This window comes from Bidens hawaiensis, unplaced genomic scaffold, assembly GCF_021521415.1.
Source record: "Bidens hawaiensis isolate Kalapana, Puna unplaced genomic scaffold, B.hawaiensis_p1.1 tig00043540_1, whole genome shotgun sequence".
In the NCBI taxonomy this organism is placed as follows: domain Eukaryota; kingdom Viridiplantae; phylum Streptophyta; class Magnoliopsida; order Asterales; family Asteraceae; genus Bidens; species Bidens hawaiensis.
The window spans coordinates 78,628-103,100 of NW_027497728.1; the positions used below are offsets into that span (position 1 = coordinate 78,628).

Consider the following 24,473-nt stretch of genomic DNA (forward strand, 5'->3'; position numbering starts at 1 on the left):
TCGAGGTAACTTTACCATGAATTAGAATTTTTAGAATTTATGTTACCTTAAAAGAGTTGGTTCCCCAAGATAGAAAATTGACCAACTTAATTAGTTTTAGTATGTTATTTGCCTTCTTTACAAAGTGTTCTTTCTCCAACCGCTAGTTTCTTCACATTCTTGACATACACAAAATGCTCTGATTTTGGTTTTAAAAAGTTAACAGTTTGACTTTCACAACCACCAATTGTTTTGTATGATTGTATCTGCATCTAAATCTATATATACACATGTTTTATGCAGCATATCTAGTCGTAATGATTTCATTAATGCAACTAGTCATCCAAAATGAGAACAAAGTTTGACTTCATACAAAAGTCAGCCGTAAGTCTGCAATGTTTTAACACATATGCAAACTAAAACATGAACACAGAACACTTACAAAAGAATGAATCCCTTGAGACCATCCCGGAACCAACTCTGTAAGAAGAGCTATGTACAGCTCCATAGCCACATCCGGATTCATATTCCCGAGCTTTTGCCATGCATTCCTTGTACAATTCTATTCATCAGTTCACATTTGTCCAAAATATTTAAATCAAAAACTAAACACAACACATTTCATATACAAACAAATATCCAAAACTTATAAACATTAATAATAATAATAATAACAATAACGAATGTTACCATTTCGCTCTAGCGGAGACCTTAAGAGCCATCGGTTGAGCTTCACGACAAGGACCTTCGGTCGCAACCTTATGAAGCGCGTACAACTGCATTTGAACATCACTATCCAAACTCCCCAAATTATTATCATCCGATTTACCATACTCCGCAGCCATAGCAAACACCTTCTCCAAATCACTCCTCTCAACCCCCTCCCAATCATCATCATCAGACGAATCGTCTTCCTCCGAAATCAATCCTTCTTTCTCCTTCTCAGCTTCATCAGTTCCATCATCACACAACAACTTCATACGATCCTGCTTCTCAGATTCATCTCCACGCTCTTCCTCAATTTCGGTCCGATTCGTCTCGAAAACGACCGATTTCGCTTCCGATGGACCGGCAACAGTCCTGTTGACAACAAATTCATCATGATCATCAGCAAATCGAACTTTCTTCGTGCTTTTGGTTTTACTTTTACTAATGCTAGTAACAGCTTGAGGGTGATCTGGACCGCCATTGGAGACGATCTTTGCGATTATTATTAAGAAGACGAAAGCTGCGATAACGGTCATGAAGATCTCCATTGAAATGAAAATGAAGGTGAGGGTAAAATGGGAAGAGTAATTATTATTATTATATATAAATGAGATGAAATTAGTTGAGGAAGAAGATGAAAGATTTGGTTGTCAGAGGAGAGGGTAAAGCATATTCGGTTTTTTTCTTTTCTTGCCTGGGTTACCTTTACCAATTTGTTAACTTTACTATAATTATATTATTATTATTATTATTATTATTATTTTGGGTGGGACCGGTTTGAAGTTGTTATTTCGTTATGCGTGTGCCGCCCGCCTTGGGTTGGTTTGAATTTTATTTGTGTAGTACTTTAGTTTGTTAGAGTCCATTGCGACTTTGGATTGGTTTTCACCTAGTCAACAGCAATTTATTGATTTTGACGACTTTAGGTTTCATGGGGCCCAGGGGCGGATCTAGTATGTAAGTTGCGGGTTTACGGGAACCCACTGAGTTTCGGATTTTTAATAGGTAGTCAATGTAAAATATTGAAATAAACCCACATATAAAATGTTAAGTAAACTTGTACACAAATTGAATTGTAGTGTTGTGGTAAAGTGCCTGCCTCCTATAGCCACAACCCGAGTTCAATTCTAATCATGAACATCAATTTTATTGTTAGCTATCCCTCATTTACACTTTTTCATGCTTTATTTTAATTGGTCGTGACTTCATTACACTATGATATATCTTTAATTTTGTTATGTTCTTTTTAGCAAAGTATTTGATTTTATTTTATTCTATTCTAACTAGATTTGTCGTTAAAAGTATGGCAATTTCATATTTGGGATTTCAGGTCTTGGGCTTTTGATTGTTTAAGAATGTAAAGCTTCTAGTGATGACTTGATGCCTTTTACGTCACTTTAAGTTGATGATTTAGTCATTTTAATACTTCTTTCGAACTTGGCATGTGCTTATTTTTGTTAAAACGTCAAAGAAATTATGCCATGTACAAAAACTACTTGTTAGCGTACCCGACCGGCTCAATCCATTTTTCCACGCATACTCACGGCTACGCTATAAAGGTCCCAATTGTAGGATTTTCCGACCCGAACCATCGGACCAATCCAAAAACTTTTATGTCCGGTCTTTATCAAATTGGAGCATCTAAAAGCAGTGAACCCATTGAAAAAATTCTTAGACCCGCCACTGATGGGACCTCGCCTTATTGGCGAGCTCCAAGGATGAAGGGACAAAGTCCTAGCAGGGGTCGTGCTTGTTATCATTATTGATTGAAAAGCCATAGAATTTGTTTCGGATTTGTTTGGTTGGGGAAAAGTTACATGAAAATGATCGTAGTTATGAATTGATATCAAAAGTAATAAGTTGTTTCTTGTCACGGTTGTAAGCGAGGCCCCAACAACTTGGTTTGCATGTGGCAAGTGGGATCAACATCAGCTATGGGATAACTAGTCGTCAGCAACAACGTGGATAATCATTTGTAAAAGAGTTACTGCTAATAGTCAATCATCAGCATTATATGACTTACTAGTGAAGGATCTTCCTCTATTCGAAGTTACTGAGGATATAACTGATTAATTGTGAATAAGTGAATAGTTATGTACTTTCAAATGTTGTGTTATGGCTCCCCAACTATAAAGGCAAAGTTTATGGTTCATTTCTAGTAGGTTTTTTTTTTTTTTTCAAAACATAAAATCAGATGTTCATTCTTGTTTCTTTTTAAATCATCTGAGTTTTCGAGAGTATTGTGAAAATATTTCAATATGAAAGTCATTTTTATAGGACTATTAGATAGGGGTGTTCATGGTCGGTTTGAAACCGTGAAAGCGTTAAAACTGATCAGCGGTTTGGTTTCATGATTGGTTTTTTTGTTAACTTTTGGTCAGTCGGTTTCAAACGTAGCGAACAGTTTGGTTTGCGGTTTGTGTCGCATACCGACCGTAAAAAACTGGACTGGACCGTAATATATAATTATATATAGTTATGTTATACGCTTCATTTTAGATAAATACTATGAAGTAGGCTGATCATATTTGGTTAACTAATGCAAATGGATTTAATGAACTGTTAATAAGAAGGCAAACCGATGAGTATCAAATATTATGAGACTTCATTTGAAGTCCCTATTTGAATTCTTTTGACACAACAAATGTCTTTTTAGCATATTAGTTATAACTTATAGCGTTTTTCATATTTTGAAAGAACATGTTGAAATCGAATGATGCCTTTTGGTTAAACCTGCACATTCATATACAAACGTACGTCAGAAACTACTCATTAAATAAACATGCATGTAAAACAATATATTACAAATTTAACTCAAGATATATGTACACATTCCATTCTAAGGCTGTATGCTATGGTGGGGGGCTTCGAAGCCCCTCCACCGTGCCACGTCAACGCCACGTCATCGTCTCGTAAAAAACGGGGCATCGAAGCCCGTCCCACTATGGTTAATGCCCCTTGGGCGCCCCTAATATACATATATATGTATGTGTGTGTGAGTGATGAAGAAAGAGAGGGCCCACAACCACTTCCACCGCGCCGGTCGTCCCAACCCCGCCAGACCCCTCCGCACCCCCACCGGCGGCGCCCCACGGCAGTGTACAACGCCCACCGCGCCCCTTTCCTCCCCCTTCAGCACCCCACAGCGGATAGTCTAAATGTGATGTAAGAAACTTTTTTAACCGTTTCCCTTTCTCTCTCTCACTACATTGGTTCTAATCAATGCACTAACTTATACAACAGTTCTCTATTTAAAATTGGCTTTGTATTGAACGTGCATATAATGGCAAGCTCATCCCAAATTGGTTATACAAACTAGATTATTTATGCAAAAATACCAAGACTAACCAAAAATTTAGACTTTTTCGTAGAGATGTTGTATTAGTGTAGATCTTGACATACAAGTCTCCCTCGTAAGAACAGAGATCACATCCTTCACTGAAATAGTACAAGGTAACGGTATGCTGTCACCACTCTCACCCAAACCTTGATTCGTAAGAGGTTTACTTATTGAACCTGTTACACGCCTCACATGTAAGATCTCAAGTCCCACAGTATTCAATTCTGTTGTCATACTTTGACAAACCAAATAAAAGAGATAGGATCCTAACCACTAGTAGGAGTGACAGGACCAGAAGTCCTCTCTGAAGTTGACGCAGGATTAGGCCCAAACCCAACATCAACGCTTCGCTGAGAACCAGACACTGCATCAGGCCCACTTTCGCGCTTCTGGCGGGCCTGCTCAGCCCTTAGTTGCCATTTTGACAGCATGTCATATCCTCCTAGAGCCGCTCATGCAGCAACATTTGCAGCTGCAGTCATCTCATCATCTTTCTCCTTGTTTACCTTCACATATGCAATTTTCTTTCACACTAATTAACTTTATTTAAATGATTCCAAATTGTGGCACTTGCCTTATCTGCACTTTGGAGTCTATCTGCATCAGCCCGCTTTTCCTCCCATTCTTCCCGAGCCTTCTGATTTAGTGACATGATTTGTTGCCAAACGTCTGATGTAATTACAGTTTGGTGTTTTGGCTTCTCAATATCGACCCTCTAATTTAATTATTTATTTATTTTTTTTTGAAAAAATAGTAAGTTTGAATTTCTAAATTAAGAGAAGGTATGAACGACAATATAATTAGTTAATTACCTGTTTTGAAACTCTAATGAGGTTGGTAATCAATCCATGGATTCTTTCCTCTACGCACTGCATACCAATTTGCATAAAGAAATTCATAACTTCATGATTTATTAATTAATTATAAAGTGTAATTACTTGAAGCTCACCTGTGACATGCACCGCTCCACATCATTACTTTTGTTCTTTACACCACACTTAGCCACTATAAAGCATTAATTATAACACTTACATGTGTGTACAAATTGTGTTATAAAATTATAATATAATCATCAGATATTAAAGTCTTAACTGATTTCAGTCACTTTCTTCTGGAGTGGAAGTGTCTGCAAAAACAACCTTTCTTCTTCTTCTTGAACAATCTTTCTAGAAGCTTCTGAAGCCAGACTCTTTTCCTTGAACCTGAAAAATAGTCATTCTTCCTCTTCCTAGTGGACAACATCATCACAAGGTCATGCACTGAATTATTTCAATGTTTCTTTTTAAGATGTGGCCATTGCAACCTGTTTACTCACAAATAGGTCAAATATTACTTTAAAAAACCCGAAAGATAAAGCATACCTGTAGATTCAACCAATCGACAGCGGTTACATCATTAAGTTGGTCAATATTTTGATCCGAAAACGTTCCAAACACTTTTTTCCTCTTACTGATGTAACCAAAAAAATGATAAAAATAACAAAAGTGAAAAGAGTGAGTAAAGTCATATAATATTTTAAGAGCTACAAAAATCAAACTACCTTAGTGAAGAAACATGCGGTACTTCCAATGGTTTTCTCTGACCAAAAGTTGACTTTTTGCGAGGAGTCGTTGCATTACTTCCACCCACAGATGACGAGTTTCCAGCATACTATGGCTATAAAGAAATTACAAACAATTTAAAACATAATTGCAATAAATCAATGACATATAAAATTTCAAATGATTACCCCATTCTGGCGTTCCAATTGGGCTATGATGGACCTGGGCCCGGGCTTGGGCGTATTTATAGGCGCTGAGAAACCAGGCCTTGAAGGCATCTCAAAAGTATTATCCTTTGAAGACCCTGAAACTCTGTTCGCTTGTCCATGCTGACCTGGCGAGAATGAAGATGGAACTTTATGCATTGATGGTTGCCACCCGCTTAAATTTGGTACATTACTTGTGAAATGAGAACTGCCACCATGCGCTCTGACTGGATGAACTGGACCTTGGCACATTCGTAAAGATGGTGAGGACATATTCGTTTTTGGACTAGCACCCATGTGATAATTACCACTAAGATTTCCATATGTAGGAAAAGACGAGTGTGGAAAGCCCATGTGTTGTACTGCATGTGAATTTGATTGGTGATCCAATAATCGTGTTTTCTGAAAATTATTTTCCATAGGTAGAGTGCTTGAATCCGATGATGATGTGGCAACGTATGAAGATAAATTCTGAGTATTTTGTTTGGCAGAAAGCTGAGCAGGATTAGAAAATCTGTTAAGATTCATTTTCCAACTTTGGACGAACTTTAGAAGTTGGTTAAAGCGCATATAGTTAAGAGAAGCAAAATGCTGTTTAAATTCACAAATTACAAGTATACAACATTACATTGAGCCTACTAAGGCATCTAAGCAAGGGATAATTGCCTACAAAGAATAACATGTTTTGGTGGATTTCAATTTTTATGATAACAAACTTTGTTTCCAACCACAATTGAGCCTAGTGTTCAGTGAACCGTTCTGCATGAAGTCAGTTTATATAAACGAACTAACATGAACACATGTCTCCTTTGTTCATTTATGTTCGTGAACATTCATTCATTTAAATTCAATCCGTTTATGTTCATTCATTTAAATATATTTATGTTCATTAGTTTGCGTTTGTTTAAGTTCGTTCGTTTACATTCATTAACATATGCATTTAAAAGTTTTCAGTCCATTACAACTTGGTCTAGTTTCAATAGCGTTTAAGGCCCAGCACATCGTTCATCACATTACTTATAACTGGTTTTAGCTCAATTATCTTCATTCATCTATGTTACGCCCTGCTTGCGGTGCGCACATATAATGTATATATGTGTGAACCCTTGGGTGGGCAAAAGTAAAATTGCACTAATTTTGACGTTATTTTACTAATCACGTGAAAATAACGTTAAAAGTGGCGGAAGGTTAATCAGGCATCATGTGGTGGCGTTGATAGCCGAAAGACAAGGGCACATGCACCAATCAGCCGGTGTCCCGATGATTGAGTGTTATGTGTCTTATGTCCAAGGCTTGATTCAAAACTACTATCGAGCCGGGGGTCTCACCGGAAGCAGCCTCTCTATCCCTATGGGATAGAGGTAAGGCTGTCTACATCTTACCCTCCTCAGACCCTACCATAGCATTGCTATTGGTGGGATATACTGAGTACGATGATGATGATGATGATGATGATGATGATCTTCATTCATCTATGTTCAGTTATGTTTCTACGTTAATGCTTATTTTCTTAACGAATGAAAACGAACAATAAATGCTCGCTCATTTAACCGTTGGTGTTCAATAGTTTGTTAGGTTAAAGTTAAACAAGTGAACATGAAAATGTTCCTTTCATGTGTTGTTATTTACCTGGGCAAATTCTAACTTGTAGACTGCCATCTTGATCATATGTTCCCCTACAAGATTTTTCAGGTGCCGAACAAAGTCCTTTTTGTTAATGTCATTACTCTGTTAATAATCCATTCAGCATGGTAACAATTAGTTAACGATAACAATTAGCAAACAGCAGAAACATTTGCAGATAATTATACCTTCAATCGATCATACAGACTCCTGAGTTGCATAGCCCTATCTTTATCAAGGTGTGACTCAATAAAAGGAAGCAACAGAGCAAACGGCACCTGCGTACCCACAGTTCGGGTTGAAACATGGCCTCCTTCACCTCCAATGTCCATGTTTAAGGGAGAGGTGAATGCATTAACGTCAGCCTCTGAATGCATTGTTTCCTCCTGTCCACATAATTACAATCATATCATAGATTTTAGACCAAATAAGCGATCACGAAACACACACACACACGCAGAATGTGTATATTGTATGATATTATATAACCTCTTCGTCCTCAAGAAGCTTCGTTATAGAAGAATTCATCAGCGGATGGATGCGTATGAATGAATGTTGATTGATAATATTCGTCGCTAATTATCGTTTCCGATCAGTGCAAAACAGTCAAGAGAAATTGGGAACGATGTTTTGTTTCGAATTGAAAATTAGGGTTATTTAAACTTGCATTATTTTACGTTTTAGTCCTCTTATTATTATTTTATTTCTTTTTACCTTCAAATTTAGTTTGCTTTAATAATTTCCACACAGAATTACAAATTTTCTCTTTTATATATCTTCACTAATCAATACAAATCATCATTTCAGAAGCATTTGAAGTTGCAATATCTTTTTTTTTACCATACCATCCAATCAACCCATTTTAAATCTTCTGCTTAAAGTTACTCCAAATTAGTTCATATGAAAAAGTAGGTTAAACTTATTTGATACTTGATAATTTGTTTTTTCAATTTCAAATTAAAAAACAAAACCTGAAGTAACATTATTTTAAAAATAAATTAAAATTCATTCATTAATTAAAAACTATAATAGAAGTAATAAAAAAAACAATACACATAAAATAAAGAGTAAAGTGCTATTTTCGTCCTATTGGTTTGCAAATAATGCTAATTTAGTCCAAAAAGTTTATTTTTTTGCATATGGACCATCCATGTTTTCCCATTCTTGCCAATTACATCCAAATCACTAACCCCGTTACATTGAATCGTTAAATCAGGGGTAGACTTGTCTTTTCACTTTCTTTATTATATGAGTACAGTGCCAAAATCGTCCCTAAAGTTTGGTCACATTTGCGAATTTCGTCCAAATTTTTTTTTCGCAATAAGACCATCGATGTTTCCCAACCGTTGCCAATTTCGTCCAAATTGTTAACCCGGTCTAAATTCAACGCTAACTCAGGGGTGTTACTACCATATTACATGCTTGTTTACATTATTAATTATATGACTAAAAATAAAGAAGAATAAACAAACGGATACTATATTGGATTCAAACACAGGAATCGTGAGATGTTATATATATCATCGAACAAACACATAATAATAATAATAATAATAACAACAATAATGTAAACAAACATGTAAAAGGACAGTAACAACCCTGAGTTAACGTTAAATTTAGACCGAGTTAACAATTTGGACGAGATTGGCAACGGTTGGGAAAAATCGAGGTTCTAAAATGATGAATTGTATGTTTAATATTTTTTTTATAGTTGTTGGATAAAAAAAAACACCCTTTTCGGTTCTTAAAATTCCCCGAAAACGCTCAAAACGAACTCCAGGGACTAAAATTACCAAAATGGAGACTTGAAGGACCCATTTGTAGTTTGTGCTTTCTTGGGTCTATAACCAACCCATTTTCATGAAACACCCTTTATGAAAGACCCATTCAACTTACCCTATATATACACACCCATCTTCTTCATTTGTGCTTGCTCATTTCTTCATTTCTCTCTCAAATTCTTGAATTATAAGGTTGTTCTTCATAAGCTAATCTTTCATTTTAACTAACTTCTCAATACTTAAAGCTTGATGTTACAACATATATATAATATACACTCCTTGTTTACCTTCGGTCTTTCATTTCTCCGGTCTCGGCCGGTTGAAATGTCGGGCTAGTAAGGCAAGGTTACATGGAGGACTTTGTAGTCCTTGTTTATATATTTAACAAATCTAACCATATAACTTGTTATACTTGCTTAACTTCTACATATTTTAGTTTATTGTTCATATTTGTCAAGTTCCATGGTATTGGGTATGTGGTGACTAGCCTCGGTTTCATCCCGAGTTGAAAACCGAACAAAAAACTGAACTTTTGTTTAAAAGCATTATTGTTAACTTTTTGAATGTAAAACTTGAGTATTATTATTTATAAGTTATTTTACAAGTTCCATGGTAATTGGGTATGTGGTAACCATCCTCGGTCTTATTCCGAGTCAAGGACCGAACCAAAAACCGAACTTTTGTTTAAAAGCTTTATTGTTAACTTTTTGAATGTAAAACTTGAGTATTATTATTTATAAGTTATTTTACAAGTTCCATGGTAATTGGGTATGTGGTAACCATCCTCGGTCTTATTCCGAGTCAAGGACCGAACCAAAAACCGAACCTAACCGAGTTCACTCGCTTAAGACACACAAGTGTGTTTTTAGCCACCAAAACTCATATTTTTCTTCAAGATTATATTTTAAATCAATTTTAGTTAGTTTCTAAACATACTTGGCATGTCGGTAACCAACTTGATCTTATAACAAGTTCGAACCGATAAGGTCGTATACTCGCTTAACGAACGTTAAGGTTCTTCACAATAGAACTACATACTTGGTTAAGTCTATTTTGATTTTGTTGAGTTATCTCATAACATTTATTATTTTGGGAAGTTAACTGTGAGCTTGGTCAATTATCAAGTCTCAAACCGACAAACCCGAACACTCGTTTAAACCTCGTTTTGGGTATTCTTATAACCAAGAGTTTTGCAATATCACATTCTAACCCACATTATTACTTAACATAGGTTGAGTAAAAAAAGAAAAAAACTAATGAATAGAATACCGAGACCCGGTTTCGAGTAAACTTATTTTACAAAACTCGTTTCTTTAATTTCTCAAATATTTTTATTTTAAATCCTAAACTTTATTTATTTACTTTATTTGTCATGTATTTTATTTTAAACCCTTCCAAGACTACCTACTAACACAAGACCCGTTTAATATAGGTCTTGCTCGTTAAACCGATCTCTCCGATTATTCACGACACTATCTTTCAAGTTACTTGTTAATGTGAGTACTTTTTCATCCCCCGTTTTCCATCTTTTGTTTTGGGGGTGGCATTGCATACTTATTCAAATTCAAATGATTTATACTTGAGTCTTAAACCACAACACGTATTGTATATGTTTACTTAAATAAATGCTCGATTTGGTGTTATATGCTTTATATGATTATGTGCAAATTCTTGAATGCTAAGGCGGGTAGCCTCTTGAATGCTAAGGCGGGTAGCCTCATCAAAGTATGATCATACGTTAATTCCGAGTATATATGGTATCCCCATATAGAAAGGTGTCGTCAATGTATTCTTATTGACGATTTCATTATTGTCGTCAATGTATTCTTATTGACGGTTTTATTATCTAAATTGTTGCTATTATTTATTGTTTTCATATACTAGTTGTGGATTTAATACTATATACTTATTGTCCAAAACTATGAAAATTGTTCACCAACCTTCGTGTTGACAAACTCTATTTTATGCAATGTTACAGGTTTGATGTTAGCTTGATTGGATTACTTGAAGAAACTTATTATCTTGGCTTTAGGATATTAGAAAATAAAAGAACAAGTTATTTGTTTATCTATCTATTTGGCATTTTGTATGAACAATTGTTGTGTTATTTATGATGATATGGATTTAAATGAGTTGTTTAAATATTGTAACTTTATAGTGTCATTGTGCAATGAGCAATCATGTCGCGCCTCGACGTTTCTGCCTTCATTGGTCGGGGTGTGACATCGAACAAACACATAACAATAATAATAATAATAATAACAATAATGTAAACAAACATGTAAAAGGACAATAACAACCCTGAGTTAACGTTAAATTTAGACCGAGTTAACAATTTGGACGAGATTGGCAACGGTTGGGAAAAATCGAGGTTCTAATTGCGAAAAAAATGTTTTTGAATGAAATTCGCAAATGTGACCAAACCTAAGGGACGATTTTGGCATTTTACTCATATAATAAAGAAAGTGAAAAGACATGTCTACCCCTGACTTAACGATTCAATTTAACGGGGTTAGTGGTATGGATGTAATTGGCAAGAATTGGGAAACGTGGATGGTCCATATGCAAAAAATAAACTCTTTGGACTAAATTCGCATTACTTGTCAAACCACAATGATGAAAATGGCACTTTACTCTAAAATAAATTACTAAATTCAAAAAAGAGTAAACTGCAGTTTTCGTCTTTGTGGTTTGTCCAAATATGTTGTTTTAGTCTAATAGTTTCGAACTTGCGATTTTCGTTCTGGTGGTTTCATTTTACTTAATTAAACCCAACTTCACTAACCCCGTTAAGTCTGGTCATTAAATCCATCAGCGTGCCATTCATGTGAGGGGCAGTTTTGTCATTTTCTTTCCGAAATACACCCCAGCCCCTCATGTGAAGGGGAGGCTTACGAATTAGGACTGAGGTTTATTTGAGGAGAAAAGGGTCAAAACTGTCCCTCACGTGGATGGCGCGCTGATGGATTTAATGACCAAACTTAATGGGGTTAGTGGGTCGGGTTTATTGCAAGTGAAATGAAACCACATGGACGAAAATCGTAAATTTGAAACTATTAGACTAAAACCGCATATTTGGACAAACCACATGGACGAAAACTGCAGTTTACACTTCAAAAAAATAATAATTAATCTTCAACATCGGAATCACTAGTGTTGGAATTGTCACGTTGAACCGGAACCACCTGAATGATGGATAATTTTAAGAACATCTCAAAGCCGCCAGCTAATTAAATCCTTGTGTTTGGTAGAGATTTTTGTACTTACTATGACCCTCGACAACTGCTTGAAACCTCATTTGCCCGTCAAGTTCGCGGTAGCGGAGTGTGTTGAATCTGATAACCTTGGATTTAAAATTCCTACACTTTGAACTGATTTGATGTACCTTACGATTGGCTTGACCAAAATTTGTTGGAATACCGCTAAAACAGACGTTCAAAGCTGTTCGTTTACGACTGGCATGTTATCCGACACATTTATCGTAGATGTTTCTAATGCCCGCTTATTTATCGTTGCTCCACGTTCTTGGTGGTATTCTAGGTGTCATTTTTTTCATGAAAAATAGAATTTTGGGACACCTAAGATTTTGAGATAAAAATAACCGTTGTAAAACATTCAGGAGCATTGGGGTTGCCATGACGAGTATGATGATTTTGACTCGGTACCGAATAGATTCGGGTTGTATTCCTACCGGTATCGAGTTGTATCGAACCCACCCCGCCATCCACTCTAAAGGTTTGTTTTCCTATTGAGTCTAATTAGGTATGTTGGTGAGTATGGTAGAATTTTATTGTAAACAAATTGTTAGTATTATGTAGAGAGTCTTCTTTCTACTTTATTTTTGTAATGGAACATGGAAAGATCAAAACATGAAAATAGCTTTGATATCAATACGTACCACCCGTTTATGAAATTTGTTTGTAAGTTTTATTCATTAGAACAAAAAAGTCATGAACATGGTTTGACCATAAAATCCCGTGTGTGTTTCTTGAATGTCGGCCATTGGTATTCGTAATATTATTAGTAATAATCACGATATTAATACTTATCTCTTAAACTTCAAAATATATAATTTGGGTGACGGGGCGTGCCTATATGGAACTGCAATTGTTTATTATAAGAATAATAGTATTATTAATGTGACTTATAGTTAAAATCCTGACTGTCCTCCATAAAATTTTGGTTATGTGAAGGATAAAAATGTGGGGATAGAAAGGGGGCGGGACTTTGATCATCATAGAAATAAGTAAACAACTATCTTTTTTTCCTCAAAAGTATATTGTGCACATCGTAAATTAAGTTACTATTGACCAAATAGTAATACTTTATGTAAATGCATTAGGATTATTGACTTTTAAGACATGATAAGAAAAGTATTAAAAGTATGGTTAATAAATAAATATTTCATTGAATGTGTTATTTGGAAGTATGGTGTATAAATTTATCCTTCACATTTATAACTCAACCATACTTTTTAAATATATAATAACTAGCATTAACACCTTGCATTGCAGTGGGTTATGTAAAATCGTTTATTTGATCCAAATATTAACACCTTCGCCAGTAAATTTTGTGAACTATTAAGAAAATCAAATAAAAAGTAGACGTAAAAACGTTGAAACCGTGCACGCCTATTTCCGCATTTTAACACGTAAAAATTAGACCGAAACCTAAAACATAGAAAAGAATAACTAAGTCGACTTAGGATCCACGCGTTGCAATAGGGCTATTAAAAGGGAAAACGTTAGACGTAAAACGTTGAATCACACACACACGTTGTAGGGTGTTGACTCGAAAAGAAAATTTAGACCGAGACGTTAAATTAAAGATTTGTAAAAAATGAAAAGTCTAATACTCTAATAGATTAAAGTTGAAAGTGGAATAAATGTTAGAATTAAAATTGAAAATGGTTTGCGACAAATTTGAAAACCAACAATCTGAAAACCGACATACCCGTGTCCATTAGACCGTAAAAAAATAGAAAAGACTTCAAATAGGAAATTTAGTAAAAAAATAAAAATAATAAATAAAAAAAGTTAGGTATATTTTACTTTGTTGTTGTATTTTTGGTATTAGGATAATAGTCATGTATAGACTATAGACAGAGTCAAAAATAATTTAAAATACATTCCATTTGACGCTAGAGAATGGGGACACGTGTTGACTTACTTCAAGTTTGTAAAAGACATGGGACAGATAAAAGGTAAACTTATTACAAATCATACTTCATACTATAGAAAATGCGTAGAAAGTCATGGATACAAAATGTACTACCGAAAGCAGGGTCGGCTTCGAGAATTTAAATGTCTCGGCTAAGTTGAAATAAAAAGACCCATATACCATATAAGAAATAATAAAATATATATGCTAATTTTTTTAATGACGATTAATGTTATGGATAAAGAAAAGTTTGGGCCCAATATATTTAAGATGATTAAGATTCATACATATTTTGTAATTTTGTTTTTAAATATATATAATAAATTTGGACCCTGAAAATTACGGACCTATGCTAAACGTATGGCTCGCACTACTCTAGGGTCGGCCACATTGTTTACCATGTTACTAGAACTCCAAGATAACAATATGTATGCTTGTTAATAAAACCGAGAAATCTTTTGATGAGAAAAATATTGTTAACTAATAATTCAATTATATATTTTGTTAAAAGTATAGATAATGGTTAAAGCAAAATCGAATATGAATAGTATAAAAAATTTCTTAATTTTCTATTATGTTAAAAGGATAAAAAATACTTTAGAAAAATCAAATAGAATTTTTATTTTAAAATTTATTACAATCCTACTCATTTCCTTTTTTTCATTAAAATATTATGTTAATACGTAAAGTATAGTAGCTTATACCTTATCCTTTTCACGGTATAACCGGTTCAACCGGCCGGTACGTACCGGTTTTTAAAACATTGCTCTTTAGTCACCGGAAAATTTTCCGACTTGTCTTTTTCATTTTTGTTTATCTTAGTTCTACTACTTTGTCAACAATAGATTGAAAGGTCAAACTACCATAACGATGTCAACTCTCCGGTGGTTCCAACGTGCCCACGAAAAAGCCGTGCCCCGGCTGGGTGTCCGGCTTGCACCACACTAGAGCCGGCCATGACAGAAAGTACAACTAATTATGCATGAGAAAGTTGCAATTCACACACACACACATATAATATTTTTAAAATAAGCGGTTTCCTTCTTGTGGTTTGTCCAAATCTGCGGTTTTAGTCTAATAGTTTCAAATTTGTGATTTTCGTCCATGTAGTTTCATTTCACTTACAATTAAACCCGAATTCACTAATCCTGTTAAGTCTGGTCGTTAAATCCATCAGCGTATCCTTCACGTGAGGGTTAGTTTTATCCTTTTTTCCCAAAATACAACCCAGCCCTCATGTGAGGGGGCTTGCGAATTAGGACTAGGGAGAAAAGAGACAAAACTGTCCCTCATGTGAAGGACACGCTGATGGGTTTAATGACCAGACTTAACGGGATTAGTGAATTCGGGTTTAATTGCAAGTGAAATAAAACCACAGAAACGGAAACGTAAATTTGAAACTATTGAACTAAAACCGCAGATTTGAACAAACCACATGAACGATAACCACAGTTTACTCTTAAAATAATCAAGTTCTTGTTTACCAAAGCTATATAAAAACAAACTGATAGTTTTTCATGTATTTTAATTTTAGCTAGTATGGAGGACCCTCGCAACGTATAGTATATTAGACAGAGTACATCGAGTCAATTAGACAAAGAGCATACTCTAGGATTTGATTCCAGCATGTAAAATGTATTGTATACTTGTATCACAACACACCATGCCCACAACATAAATCATTATCACAACCATAAATGAATATCATGACGCATTGAAAGAAAAAAACAAAGCTAAATAAATTATCAAATAAAAATGAAGAAATTACTTTGCAAACATGTATACGAAAAGTTCAACTTTCATACATGTGAATGATAAATTAATATACTGCCCTAATGAATTGATTCAAGCTTTGTCAGCTAAAAGAGCAATGGTGCAGGTGATACTCACATAAGTTACCTCTAATCGCATAGATGATGAGCTTCTTCGCAAAGGAAATTATAGCAACCGAAACACCTGCACAATTTAACAATCAAAAGAAAGCAAACAGTGCAGAGCTAACAAATTAAACAACCCCTAATGATCAGTACGACAACCATATTTAAATTAAAAGACTAATGATCTTTATGGCTATTACATTAAAACCAAAACTAACATGTTAAAGAGCAAATAACCATCATAGAAGTTATCTCACATTTACATAAACCACATTCAGTACAAACCACATCGAAAGTCGTGGCCAGCCACAAATCCATTTCAAAATGAAAAAACATAAATCAAACATCTTTTTTAAAGAACAATTATTTTAAATGGGTTTGTCTATTCAGACACCCTTTTTGCTATTCATACACCCATTTTACACACATTTTCTCTTTTACATACACCCTCTCTAAAAAGTGAGAGGGTGTCTAAATAGCAACACCCTTCTAAATTAGAAAAAAGAAGTAACCCAAACTATCAATGTGAATACAATAAAATTGTCAAATGAGTAGATAAAAGAATCAAACTAAAACTGATAAAAGTCATCACCAAATGATCTAGAACGTAAAGTACTTATTAAATCAAAATGAAATAAAAGGCGCAAGGAAATCAAACAAACGTACTTAAATGAAACAAAGAGGCTCGGATACACAGTTTGTCATTGCCATTGTCAACAAAGTACAGCTCAGCGAACCTGTGGCTGCAACCGAGTTTGCCATGCAAGTTGCTGGCCACCATCATCACCAAATAAAAGAGAGAAATAAACGAAATCTTCTAACACCACAGATAATAAGTTATAAGGCATCATTTATATCGGAAGTTTTTGAATGTAGGTAGTTTATCACTAACACCCACCATTTATTTGTTCAATCTCGATCACCAAGATGGAGCTTCGCCTTTCACAACTCCCCGCACCCCCCCACTGGTTCTTTTTTTCAATATCGATCACCAAGATCGAGCTTCCCATATGGTTTCACAACTCCCCGCAAATCAAAAGGTGTAACCATAAAAGGCTCAGAACCATATTATGGTTGCAACAAAAGACGTCGCGCCAGCAATCAAATCATGACTGCAACACCTGTACAAATTCAACTAATGTGAATTACGTTGTGGTAAGCTAAGTCAATAACAATGGTTCGCGTAAAAAGTAACTTACATGTTGTGGTTTTGTTGGCAAGCAATATCAACAATAGTACTTTATTCTATCTCATCAACCAACCTCGAAAAAGAATTAAAACAAGTTATCAGATTTTGTTTGAGTTGAACTTACTTTAAATATAAACAACTAAATCATGCCTATTTTGACCCATAAAACCCTAAACCCCAAATCAATTCTACAACAATAACAAATTAAACATGAAATAATACCTGGATTCGGGAAGAAAGACATGTATGAAGGTGGTAGTGTAGAAAGATGAAATCACCAAGTGTCTAGGATGACACTACCCGTGAATCACCATCCTAAATTACTATTTCACAAATCCTAAAATTAGAAGACAAAAAATGACAACTTGAGGCTCAGATCTCCATCTCCGCCATGGCTGCAACACCGGCCACCATGCCAAATAGCGAACGGTCATCAAAGCCTATACCGAAGGTTTACCAAAATCAGTTGCTAAAAGCTCGTTGTTACACAACATATTCAGTTATAATCAAGTGTAAACTACTCAACACTCATTTCTCCGCCATGGCTGCAACATAGGTTGCCATGCCTAATAACGGAGTGTCATCATAGTGTAAATTGGAAGTTTAAGCGGAACGACATAAGGCAGCGGCCACCTCCGGCAACCGAATCCCACCGTTAAATCGGATCACCACTGGCAAGTCCTTGTAAATGATACCGACAAACACTAAAGGGCCACCGTCGCCGCCTAGGGTTTCCAAAAGGTAGCCGGCAACAGAAGCTCAGCCACTACCCCAAGTACATAAAGAGACAACCCACCAAGAAATATGATAATGAGATCATACAAACATCAAAGCAGAAGGTATAATAATCCAAAGTACAAAAATAATGAACAATGTTTATGTGTGCTCTAACCATCACACTACGACTCCACCACGGACTATGGTGCTCAGCGCTGTCATGGCAAGCCAAATAGCAAGTCAGCATCATCAATTTCACATAATAAAAAAAACCCAAAGAAACATTCAAATCCTTTTAGCTTCTTCCAGACTTTCTGAGTGAAAAGTCAATTACCCCAAATACCTTTTCGAAACTACTATGTAAATCCTCATCGAACACTAATTTTAGCTGTTGTGTTTCTGGAGAAACAAAGAAACCGGAGAGAGAGACAAAGTCCGATGAAGCATGCAGCTCCCAAATCAAATGAGATGAAAGTAGATGAGAGTACGAGTAAAGTAGTGAACTAAGAAATATAATAAAGAGATCATACCAGAATCAAAGCGAAAGGTACAACAATTCAAAATCCAAGAGGCAATGAACAGTGATTATGTGTGTGTTAAAGGATGTTGAAATGTTGAAAATTAAATTAAAATATATAATAATTTGCACTATTGAGATTGTATTAAATTGTTCTATCATACTTATACTATTTTTCAGTGACTCAATGGTTTAAAAGAACTAGAACAAAACCAATTTTCCTATGAAAAAATCTGCCAGATTTCCTACAAACAAAGTTTCCACGAAAAAAAGCCTAAATTTTCTGACAAATTTGCTACAACTTAGCGACAGGAAAATATGCATAGAAAATGCGTAGTACACACATCATTTTCAAGTAGTGAAAGGGTATTAAGAGTGAACTATGTAATATTTCGGATTTTTTCGAAACCGCATTCGTTTAAGTTTAACCCGACATGAAATATTTTTAGATCTTTAATATTAATCAAAATCCAATATTTTCAAGTAAATAAGTTCCTAATGTTCACTTTAGGCCCTTGTACTTCAATCAATGTTTAAAACCAAGTTATACCAAAACTAGTTCAAGTAATGTTCAATTAACAAAGTATAGGGACTAAATGTGTAGAAATGAAACTTCCCCTTAAACTTCCCGGAGCGCCCGCACGGTGGGCATCCCCTCCACCGCCGCGTGCCGCCTTGGCTTCACTGCACAGATCGTTTAAGCCTAGGTTCGTTTCCTAGTTCGTTTAAGGTATAAAATCGTTTATTTTAGGCATGTTTGAGTGAATTAAGGTCCAAGTAAACATCCTATAACTAAAATACAAGTCCTAAATTGTTTTCCTCTGCTTAAGACCAGATCTTTATGTATAAATCGTTGATTCTTTTCTTAAATCGCATATACTTGCTTAAACGGGCCAAAAAGCTCATATTTGGTTCGTTTTAGCTATTCTTATATAAACAAGCCCATTCATCTGTTGTAAACTTTAATCTAACCCTAAAGAACATCCCACAGCCTTCACCTACCTCTGTTCAACCTCCAACCCTTCGATTTTTGCATCTTCGTTAAAGATTCAAGACTTGTTCGTTGACTTTGCTTGCTTTAGGATCTTTGACTTCCGTTTCTCGTATATCCTTTCACTTTCCGGGTAAGTTGTAAACTGTAAAATCGTTCATAAATATTCCCTAGTCAATAACCTTCAATCAATCTCTGAGATTGAAGGGTATTAACTAGTCAATTGCTTTAAAACCCGATAAAGGGTAAAGCAGTCAACAAGTTTGATTTTGCGTTTTCTCATGCTTCTGGTCGGATTCAACGTTCGGTCCAGAAGAATTTTCTTCTCGTAATTAAATTTTAATGGTTCCTACTTTATATTCCTTCTATAGATAGCATCTAACAAACATCAAAACGCCATGAGCTCGTCGCTTTACCCCTTTAATAAGTTTGTTCGTAGTGTCGCATGCATACAAGCCCTTGTCTCACGCTCTTCAGGAAACTTCTCTTTCTTTTTTCGCTTCACACATGCGAATATGGTTTTTCAAGACGGATCACTATGTTTCACAAATAGAGATTAAAATGTTATAACAATATGTCCAAGCCTTCATATTCAAGTGGTGATTAAAAGAGTTCAAACCCTTTAACAAAACTCCATTTAACAATGGTTGTGTGATTGACGACTCGTTGTTGTTATTAACTTGTGTGCTATTGTAAGCTTAAACCTTTTAGGCAATGGCTACGTTCTAGAAAAATTTGGTGAACCAAATGCACCCGTGTGAATGGCTGCCTCAACATGGTCTTCAAGTTGCCTGAAAACGTGAGCCAATACGTCAAGTCACACACACAACACATACTAAAAAAGGGCTTTTGTATACCACAGATTCATCGTCATCATCGTACTCAGTAAATCCCATCAACAGCAAAGTTATGATAGGGTCTGATGAGTGTAAGATGTAGACAGCCTTACCTCTACCTCATTGGAATAGAGAGGCTGCTTTTAGTGAGACCCCCGGCTCGATAGTGGTTTTGCATTAAGCCTTGGACATAAGGCACATAACACTCAACCATCGAGACCCAGGCCGATTGGTGCATGTACCCTTGTCTTTCGGCTATCAACGCCACCACATGATTTCTGATTAACCTTCCGTCAATTTTAACACTATTTTCATAAAATTAGTATAATAACGTCAAAATTAGTGTAATTTCACTTTTACTCACCCAAAAACTCACGCATATATGCATTATATACGCATACCACAAACAGAGCTTTTGTATACCATAGATTGTAAAGGAAAAACTACCAATTTTTACATCTATCATTCTATCCTATTTGCTTTATTTTTTTTAATAGATTTGGTAATAAATGCATACTTTTCTCGGGAAACAAAACTCGCTAGCTTTCGAGATTTTTCATTTTCCTATTCATGTTTGTTGGAAGTAAAATTACGTAGAGTTACCCGTAGTCTCAAATTTTAGGATTTTTATTACTTCTTATTAATTGTTCCTTATTATTGCTATCATGCTATGTGACTGTGTGTAATGCTATGTGACTATGGTCTTGCGGGGTCATTCTTCCATTCACGCAATCAATTTTTTTGTTATTTTTTTTTTCTTTTTCTTATTAAATTAAATAATATAATGGCGGAGAATGAATTATAAGGCTATGGTGAGAGGCATCGAAGCCCCTCCACAGTGCCACGTCAGCGTCACGTGGGCACCGGGGGCTTCGAAGTCCTTCTCCATAACGTCCCGCTAGGGTTTAAAGCCCCTTGGGCGCCCCCATTATATATAAATATATATGTATGTGTGTGGAAGAGAGAGAGAGAGATAAAGAGAAGCGCCGGTCATCCTCTTGGCGCCAACACCCTCCACGTCCACCTCCAACGGCACCCTTTCTCCAGCTTGAAGGCGCTCATAGCGTGGAGTTTAACATGGGTTAAGTGGTGGGATTTAATGATGGAGTAAAATTTGAGTTAGCACTAAGGTGACGCAAACGTGGCGAATGAGGAAAAATAAGGAGAATGAACCATAACATATGGTCTTATTGTTACAGATATTGTATTAATATTAACTATAATAATTACTAGGGCAATTGGTTTTCAAATTCAATAGCATAGGGTGATGGTTAAAGCTTAGTATTTTATGGGCTTAGGTTCGAAGCTTGACTTCAGATGTTTTCTCACAATGGTGAGTTTCCTCTTTAATGGTGCTTTGTGAGTGGGGCATGCAGCGTCAAAATCAATATAAACGGTTAACATCTCGTCTCTAAAAAAGATTAATGATTACTGGTACTCTATATGATTGACATTCTAAGGCCGAGTGGTGTGATCTCAACCTGGGCACCACCAGGGCCGGCTCAACGAATGTGGAGGCCTAAATCGAAACAAGTTTTTGTGGTATTTTCATGACAATTGTTAAGAAAAAACAAATTGCTTCTTACAAGTTTTAAACTTATAACATATACTTTATTATCAACCAAGTCTACCACCACACTAATACATTACTTTGAGTTTACTTTATTCATTATAATATATATATATATATATATAATGTTTTTTCTGGACTTGGGGGCCTTGATTAAGTGTGGGCCTAAAGCCCTAACTTGTTTTTGATGTCCCACGAGCCACCCCTGGGCACCACCCACCTGCCACGCAACGCAAGCAAGATGGCGCCAACTACCGTTACAACCAAATGGCTACCGGATGCCACCCACCCTTCTCACCAAAGCAATAGCGCCCTCGAAGCTTGAACTTGTACCTTCGGGATGGGTTTTCCACGGAGATGACCATTGCAATAACGTCTATATCCAACACTTTTCATTAACTAACCTTCAATCACCACAAATTATTAATATCAATTAACTTCACAACCATCCAAGCACCCATCACCTTGAATCTTTGATCACGACACCACTACTAATCTGTGTCAAATTTCCTTTTTCAGAAATAAAATTTGAAAAACAAAGGATATTAAAACAAAATCAACCCATACAAAAAACTGTTTAATTTTGGCACAAGCCTCTATTTAAAAAGTACACAATACAATTAAAGCAAAAGCTGCATGGTGTTGATTGTTAAATGACCAAGTGTCCAAAATCCATGTCCTGCACAAATTCAGATGGAGCATTCAATGCGAATCGCCATTACTCCTCCTCCTGCAACACAATTTCACCATTAAATACTATCATATCAATGGAGCACCGTCACCCCCACATGACCTCCTTCATCACCCACCTCTTCTTAATTAAATCATTACACCCATGCCGTGACTTGGTCTTTTATACAGCTTTTGCTTCATGGGCTAAGTGCGACTCACTGAATAAATCGAAGTGGGTGTGTGACCGGCATACATCTTCTTCTATTTGGGTTCTGGGTTTTTAATATTGAAGAACAGAGCAGGGTGACGTCATGAAGGGTTTTGGATTGTGGGTTTTGTTTTTGGTGTTTGGTACAGCTTTGCTCTTTGTCTGCTTCTCTTCACTTCCTGGTAATAGCTTGTACTTTATGCTGTTTAAATTGTACTTTATGCATTTGAACTTGTACATAAAGCTGTACCTTGTTTTGCTGCAATGCTGAGGTTGTAAATATGAGTGCATTTGAACTTGTACATTTATGTGGACCTTATTCCACAAAGCATTTGTATTTTGGTTTCTTTGCATTTTTGTGATTGCAATTCTGAAGCTAATTAGTCGTGTCTAACGGGTGACGAATAATAACTTTATCATGAATAATAAAGTTATCTGAGATCTTTAAATGTAATTTTATTTTTGAAAGACTTAGGTTTTATTGTCTTTCTGTCTTCTATTTTAATGTAAACACTAGAGTGACAATATAATTTTGATAATCTTCATTTTAATTTTTATACAATTTAAGTGGGTCAACAATACTTTTTCTGAGTAAAAAAGTCTACACTGTCCAACATTTTTTGATTCTCTTTATCAGGCAATGATCTTGGTCAACATAATAAAATCATGGAACTAACAAAGCCAAGTAGGAAACTGAAGGTTAACTCCTTTCAAACACAGTATTTTACTATTTCGGATTATATAATCGAAAATTTATGTATATTTTACAATTTTACAGGACTATACTCATGATGAAAGTGACACTGGAAACATGGATGTATACGATTACCTCCCGAATGATCCGGTTCCAAGTTCAAAAGCCGCATCAATAAGGCCTGGTCCAATTGAGCATGGCACTCCTCTTATGCCATACATACCGAAGCCTGCGCCTCCTAGTCCCGGGCCAAATGAGTATGTCGGGTTACCTTAGCCCTTAGGCGATGTTGGTTTAGTATTACACTTGTGTGTGGTAAGTTTAGGATTGTAATAAGTTTGAAATAGACTTGATATAATTGGAAGACTAGTGGGCATCCCTTTGTTCTTCTTTAAGTTAAATCTGCCTCGAGTTCCGATTGAAAGCGTGACATGTTAAATTTGGACTATGAAAACGGTTGTTGTTTGTGTTTTGTAATGTTATAATGTAATAGATTTGTTGTTTGTTGATAATGGTATCAAATACTTGACAATTAGTTCAACTATCTAACCTGGTTATGGTAGATGTGCTTGAATCCATCATAGAGATGTAGAAGTGTATGAGAAAAATCAATCCAGTTCTCTCTTCTTCACGCACAATACCTTAAACTATTCTCTATGTTATAAAAACAAAACCCACTAAATATGATGGACAAGATATGAATGCTCTAAATGATAATGATAATAATGTTACGGGTGATGCTAACTCATTTGGATCGTAAACCAACATTTTTAAAGGGAGTCTTGAACATGTATTATTAGAAAAGACTTACAAATTATGACCCAAGTCCTCAAGTTAACCAAAAATCATATGACTATTATATGG

The 24,473-nt window shown here is 35.5% G+C and overlaps 2 protein-coding genes and 1 pseudogene across 2 annotated transcripts; 1 reads left to right on the forward strand and 2 right to left on the reverse strand.

Annotated features, from left to right (window-relative positions):
* Positions 1 to 314: 314 nt before the first annotated feature.
* On the reverse strand, positions 315 to 1,313 carry LOC143594372 (uncharacterized). The gene is made up of 3 exons (XM_077073699.1): positions 670 to 1,313; positions 411 to 530; positions 315 to 369 (listed from the first exon to the last, which is right to left on the reverse strand). Exons 1-3 carry the CDS (start codon positions 1,233 to 1,235, stop codon positions 315 to 317), a joined length of 741 nt encoding a protein of 246 aa, XP_076929814.1. The 5' UTR covers positions 1,236 to 1,313.
* A 2,980-nt stretch (positions 1,314 to 4,293) lies between these two features.
* Positions 4,294 to 7,925, reverse strand: LOC143594373 (transcription initiation factor TFIID subunit 4b-like; annotated as a pseudogene).
* Positions 7,926 to 22,985: 15,060 nt separating this feature from the next.
* Positions 22,986 to 24,109, forward strand: LOC143594375 (uncharacterized). The gene is made up of 3 exons (XM_077073700.1): positions 22,986 to 23,097; positions 23,553 to 23,614; positions 23,694 to 24,109. The coding sequence occupies exons 1-3, from the start codon at positions 23,019 to 23,021 to the stop codon at positions 23,883 to 23,885; spliced, it is 333 nt and encodes a 110-aa protein (XP_076929815.1). The 5' UTR covers positions 22,986 to 23,018; the 3' UTR covers positions 23,886 to 24,109.
* The last annotated feature ends 364 nt before the right edge of the window (positions 24,110 to 24,473 follow it).